This window comes from Colobus angolensis, unplaced genomic scaffold, assembly GCF_000951035.1.
Source record: "Colobus angolensis palliatus isolate OR3802 unplaced genomic scaffold, Cang.pa_1.0 Scaffold34, whole genome shotgun sequence".
NCBI lineage: Eukaryota > Metazoa > Chordata > Mammalia > Primates > Cercopithecidae > Colobus > Colobus angolensis.
Genome location: NW_012116710.1, coordinates 3,837,515 through 3,843,232, shown reverse-complemented (window position 1 = coordinate 3,843,232; position 5,718 = coordinate 3,837,515). Strand labels below are relative to the sequence as shown.

The 5,718-nt window shown below is 46.5% G+C and overlaps 1 protein-coding gene across 4 annotated transcripts in view; it reads left to right on the top strand.

The window, feature by feature from the left end:
• TMEM40 (transmembrane protein 40) overlaps nt 1–5,718 on the top strand; it is a 34,216-nt gene that overhangs the window by 12,857 nt on the left and 15,641 nt on the right. For 2 of the 4 annotated variants that reach the window (XM_011952339.1, XM_011952338.1), the window contains exons 2-3: nt 2,451–2,531; nt 3,192–3,323. In XM_011952339.1, the coding sequence (XP_011807729.1) occupies nt 2,459–2,531; nt 3,192–3,323 (205 nt within the window). In that variant the 5' untranslated portion in view covers nt 2,451–2,458. The remainder of the gene's footprint in view (nt 1–2,450; nt 2,532–3,191; nt 3,324–5,718) is intronic. The other 2 variants (XM_011952341.1, XM_011952340.1) reach the window with 2 other exon arrangements.

Genomic DNA, 5,718 nt, shown 5'->3' with positions numbered 1-5,718 from the left:
TAGTCCCTACTTAGGCTGCATTCATGATCTAGTGAAGGAGACAAACCCTGGATGGTGGTACACGCCTGTAGTCCTACCTACTCAGAAGGCTGAGGCAGGAGGATCGCTTGAGTCCAGGAGTTCAAGGCTGCAGTGAGCTGTGATTGCACCACTGCACTCCAGCCTGGGTGATAGAGAGAGACCGTGTCAAAAAAAAAAAAAAAAAAGGCTAGGGATAGTGGAGGGAGTAAGGTTAGGGGAGTGGGGAATAGAGTTGGTGGGTATCGTTTAGACAACTGAAAGAGTACTTCATGAGGGAAGTGGGTTTTGACCTGTGCTTGGAAGGTCAGATGCAATTTTGACATTAGGAAAGAATGGACTAAGCCAAAAGTGCTGTGTGTGACCAGGACACAGAGCAGGATGGAGATGAGACTGGAAAAAGAGTTCATCACTTTGTAAACTTCAGTCTATCTGACATCAGCCAGCAGCTCTCTTACCCCCATGTGGCTCTACAACTCTTCCTCCACTCTAGCTGAAGTGCCTTCATTAGAGATGATCTCAGCCAATGAATATGTACTAGTCACCTGTTGCGTGCAAAGAACACTATTCAAAATAGAAATATGTCCTGGAGGCTTCTGTTGTCAGTCATTCCATCTTGATATCGATGCATTTGAATGGCTAGTGACTTCCTAATGCCTAGCTGAATTCTGCTCTGAGAAATGGGAAGTTTTATTCTAGAAAAGGGTAGGCCAGGTGCGGTGGCTCACGCCTGTAGTCCCAGCACTTTGAGAGGTCAAGGTGTCAAGGTGGGCAGATCACAAGGTCAGGAGTTCAAGACCAGCCTGGCCAATATGGTGAAACCCCGTCTCTACTAAAAACACAAAAATTAGCTGGGCGTGATGGCGGCGCCTGTAATCCCAGCTACTTAGGAGACTGAGGCAGAAGAATCACTTGAATCCCGGAGGCAGAGGTTGCAGTGAGCTGAGATCGTGCCACTGCCCTCTAGCCTGGGTGACAGAGCGAGCAAGAGTCCATCTCAAAAAAAAAAAAAAATAATGGAGTCTGAGGTCTAGGAGATGGGGGATGAGTGGGGATGGGACTGGACACCAGATGTCCAAGGGTAAGAGGAGGCCTGTAGAGGAGGAAACACGCATTCCCAACGGCCCTGCTAAGGACTGTCTTGCCATTTTCACATACTATGAGGTAAGCACTATTACTGTCTCCATTTTACAGATGAGAAACCCAGGGCACAATGAGGGATTAAGTAACTTGCCTATGCTTCCATCGCTAGAAGAGGCAGAGATAGGATTTCAGCCCAGGCAATCTGGCTCTAAGACACAGGAGAGGAGGCTTCCTGCCAAGGTCTTGTGGTAGATTCTCTAGACCATTCTCAAATGGGGGATGATGTTTGCCCCACAACAGGGGTCATTTGGCAATGTCTGGAAACATTTTTTATTGTCACAGCTGAACAGGAAAGTGCTGCTGGCATCTGGGAGGGAGGAGGCTGCTAAACATCTCACAATGTGTTACCCAGTCCCAAATGTCAGTCGTGTTGAGGCTGAGAAACTATGGTTTAAATTTGTCTGAGGCTGGGCACAGTGACACATGTCTGTAGTCCCAGCTACAGGCTGCGGTGGGAGGATTGCTTGAGCCCAGGAGTTCAAGACTAGACTGGGAGATATAGCAAGACCTCTGTCTCAGATAAAAAAGTAAAAAATAAATGAGTCAGAGACCAGTAAATCTACCTCCTCTCAGATTTGAGGTCTCAGCTTCAGAGCTGAGAGTAGAAGAAATGGGGCAAGGAATCAAAAGGAAGCCTGCACTTCCTGGCTCAGCTGCTATAACAGAGACTCATAGCACAGCGGCTCCATTAAAAGAAACTTCTTTCCTGTGCACGTAGCTGTCAAGAGGTGGCAGGTGGCCCTGTGTGTGAGGCCTGCCAGGGCTCAGGACTCCCTTGCCTTTTTGCTCAGTCATTCCTGGATGTTGGCCATGTTTGTGGGATTGGAGTTGGTTCACCAACTTCAAATCTGCATTCCTGTCAAAATTGTACCTAGGCTGGATGTGGTGGCTCACACTTGAATCCCAGCACTTTGGGACACTGAGGCTAGGAGTTCGAGACCAGCCTGGGCAATATAGAGACACCCTGTCTCTACGCAAAAAAAAAAAAAAAAAAAAAAAGATGGTGCCTGACTTGTCAGGTACAGATAAAAACTGACTTCCTTCATGAAGCCCCCTGCTAGTTGTCTAGCCAATACCCACCACCCCGATTCCCCACTCCTTTAACCCTCCTCCCTCCACTGCCCCTGGCCTTCTTGCTTGCCAATAGAACTACCATTTTTTTGTTAATTAATTTTCTTATTCCTTTGAATGTTGAGTGTTTGTCTTTTTCTTATTTATTTGCCAAGCTCTTTATATATTAAGATATTAACTAAGGTGATATTAACTACTGATTATTGTTATTCCTCCAGGAAAAGCCATGAAGACTTCAGCATCCCCCTCCCAGCCTCAAGATAACAGTCAAGTCCACAGAGAAACAGAAGATCTAGACTGTACGTTTGCCTTCTCTGACCCTCTGGGCAAAACCACATGGGAGGTGGAGTCCAAAAGTAGAAGGGACGGAAGAAGACCCTGCTCAGCTCATTTTGCACAGGGCCTCAAATCACAGTTGAAATGGGGAAGTAGTGGTTTTACACACATGCACACATACATGTGCATGGTCCAATCTGTCTTCCTGTGCTATCTAGCTATGGGGACCCTCAGCTGCTTGCCAAATCTCAAGAATTCTCTGGGGGCTTGGGCTGGCACTAGGGAATACCCCTAGAAGGTAGAGAGGGTCCTGTATGACTCCATAATGGGGAATGGGAAGGTTTAGGGCTTGATCACACTCCATCTTGGCTGTAATTTACAAAGGATCCTAAATTGGCAACTCCTCTACAGAGTCTAGCTTTCTCTGGGTGCAGGGCGGGGGGCTTAGAAACCCCTTTTCTGAGTCCACATTCAGATAAATCTCTGTACTGAGCCTTCCTTGAGCCCCTGGTATCTCTGAGAGCCTTGGTCTCCTGCACGTTGCATTGGCCCTAGATATTTGGGAAGATAATCCAGTCCTTCCTGGCTCCTCAAGTCCAAGTAGAACTCTGGAGGGGACTGGGTGGTCCCTGGGATGGGAAGGGTGGGAAATGCTCATCCCCTGGCCTCTATGTGCCTTGCAGATGGAGAAACAGATTTCCACAAGCAAGATGGGAAGGCTGGACTATTTTCCCAAGAACAATATGAGAGAGACAAGTCTTCTTCCTCCTCTTCCTCTTCCTCCTCATCCTCTTCCTCCTCCTCCTCCTCCTCAGGTATAGCAAAGATTTAAATATATGTGCATTATTCAAGAAAAAGATTTACATGGGGAAACAATCCCCCATACTTGAAGTCATTGAAGTATTTGAAACTCCAATACTGTTTCTCCACATTCTCTTCTACAGTCGATCTGTCCACATGTCCTTCTATGTACACAGTTATAATTGATCGTATAGGCAATTCTGTCCTCCATTTAAAAATTTTCCCATCTTGTCCTAAGCTTTTTGCCATGTTATTCTGTAATATCTCTGCAGCTATTTTTATTTATTTATTTATTTATTTTTTGAGACAGAGTCTTGCTCTGTCACCCAGGCTAGAATGCAGTGGTGTGATCTTGGCTCACTGCAACCTCTGCCTCCTGGGCTTAAGCGATTCTCCTGCCTCAGCCTCCCGAGTAGCTAGGATTACAGGCACTCGCCACCATGCCTGGCCAAATTTTTGTATTTTTAGTAGAGACAAGGTTTCTCCATGTTGGCCAGGCTGGTCTTGAACTCCTGACCTCAGGTGATCTGCCCGCCTTGGCCTCCCAAAGTGCTGGGATTACAGGCATGAGCCACTGTGCCTGGCCTCCAATAGCATCTTGATTACAAATAACCACATTATTCTCCAAGAAACAGCGGAATGTTCTTTCATTTGTACTCTTTTAATTTAAAATATAAGGCTGAATTTTATAGTAGTAGCACCAGCAATATTTATTGAATGCTTACTCCGTGCTGGGAGCTGTTCTAAGCACTTGCATGTAATAACTCAATTCTCACAGCAACCCATAAAGGAAAGTACTATTATTATTCCCAGTTTATAAGTGAGAAAACTGAGTCACAGAGAGGACAACTGACCTGCTCTAAGAGAACTCAGTAACCAACTTGGGATTCCCTGGAGGTTTTTGTGGAACCAGGGAGGCTAAATCTCCTTAGCGAGAGCTCCTGCACTATGATCTCTTTTATGCCGTGGGCTTGAGCTTAAGATTTTATTTAATGGAAGGTCCCCTGGGCTGGAAGAAAAAAAAAAAAAAGAAAAGCTCTGGTCTTATGTCCTCATGTTGCAGATGCTGAGCCCAAGGCCCAAAGCCACAAAATCAATGATCATTTCAGCAGAGGAGGGAGAGTGGTCAGTGGGCCCAGTGGGTTTGTTTGTAGCCAGTCTCCTCATGGCACTGGAAAGGAAGCCATCTCCCCATTTAAAAACAAAAAACGAGAAAACACACAAGCCTACCAGGTATAAGGTTTGGCTCTGGAAGAAGAGTTTCCAGGTGCAGGGAGGGGGCTGTTTGTGACCTGTCCTTTTGTTTCTCCTCCCGGGCCGGAAGGAGTGTTCTGTCCTCTGGTTCTGGTTGTCCCTCAAGGAGTGCTGCTCCTCCAAAAATGTCCCCCATGTGACCATAATCCCTGGCACCTAGGCACCCTGGAGTCTCTACCTCATACATGGGACTGGCTGAAATTAGCCAAATGGAGCACTAAGAGAGAGCAGCAGGAGAAAGCCACAGTCCTAGAAACATGAAGACAGGCTGACATTCAGGATCCTGGTCCATGATCCTACCGTGACTGACCTGCAGCCAGAACATGACTGCTTGTTTTTCAGGCCCGGAGGGGACCTGTTACTCTAGAGGCCCCAAGCCTGGGTACCTCATTGCAGCCCTGCTGTCCTCACACGCAGGACCCTCACTCACAGTCACATCCAGCATCTCTCTCCCACATACCTGTTTTATTTATTTATTTATTTATCTATTTATTTTTACCTATTTGTTTATTTTTTGAGATGGAGTCTTGCACTGTTGCCCAGGCTGGAGTGCAGTGGCACCATCCTGGCTCACTGCAAGCTCCACCTCCTGGGTTCACGCCATTCTGCCTCGCCTCCCAAGGAGCTGGGACTACAGGCACGAGCCACCACGCCCGGCTAATTTTTTGTACTTTTAATAGAGATAGGGTTTTACCGTGTTAGCCAGGATGGTCTCGATCTCCTGACCTCGTGATCCTCCTGCCTCGGCCTCCCAAAGTACTGGGATTACAGGCGTGAGCCACCGCGCCCGGCCCACATACCTGTTTTAATCCAGTTATTTTTAGATGAAGTTTTATTTTCAACCGTAAAAGATTACACACAGGTACATTGTAGAAAAATATAGAGTATATAGGGAAACAGAAATATGAGAAAATAAACCACCCTTTGCTCCATTACCCAGAGATAACCACCCAAAACGTATTAGTGTATTCCTTACATTTATTTAACAAATACTTACTGAGCACCAAATTTGTGCCAGTCTTTGTCATGGGTACTAGGGACACCAGCAAAGAACAGTGAGTCTTTTTTTTTTTTTTTTTTTTTTTTGAGACAGAGTCTCACCTTCTGTCGCCCAGGTTGGAGTGCAGTGGCACAATCTCAGCTCACTGCAACCTC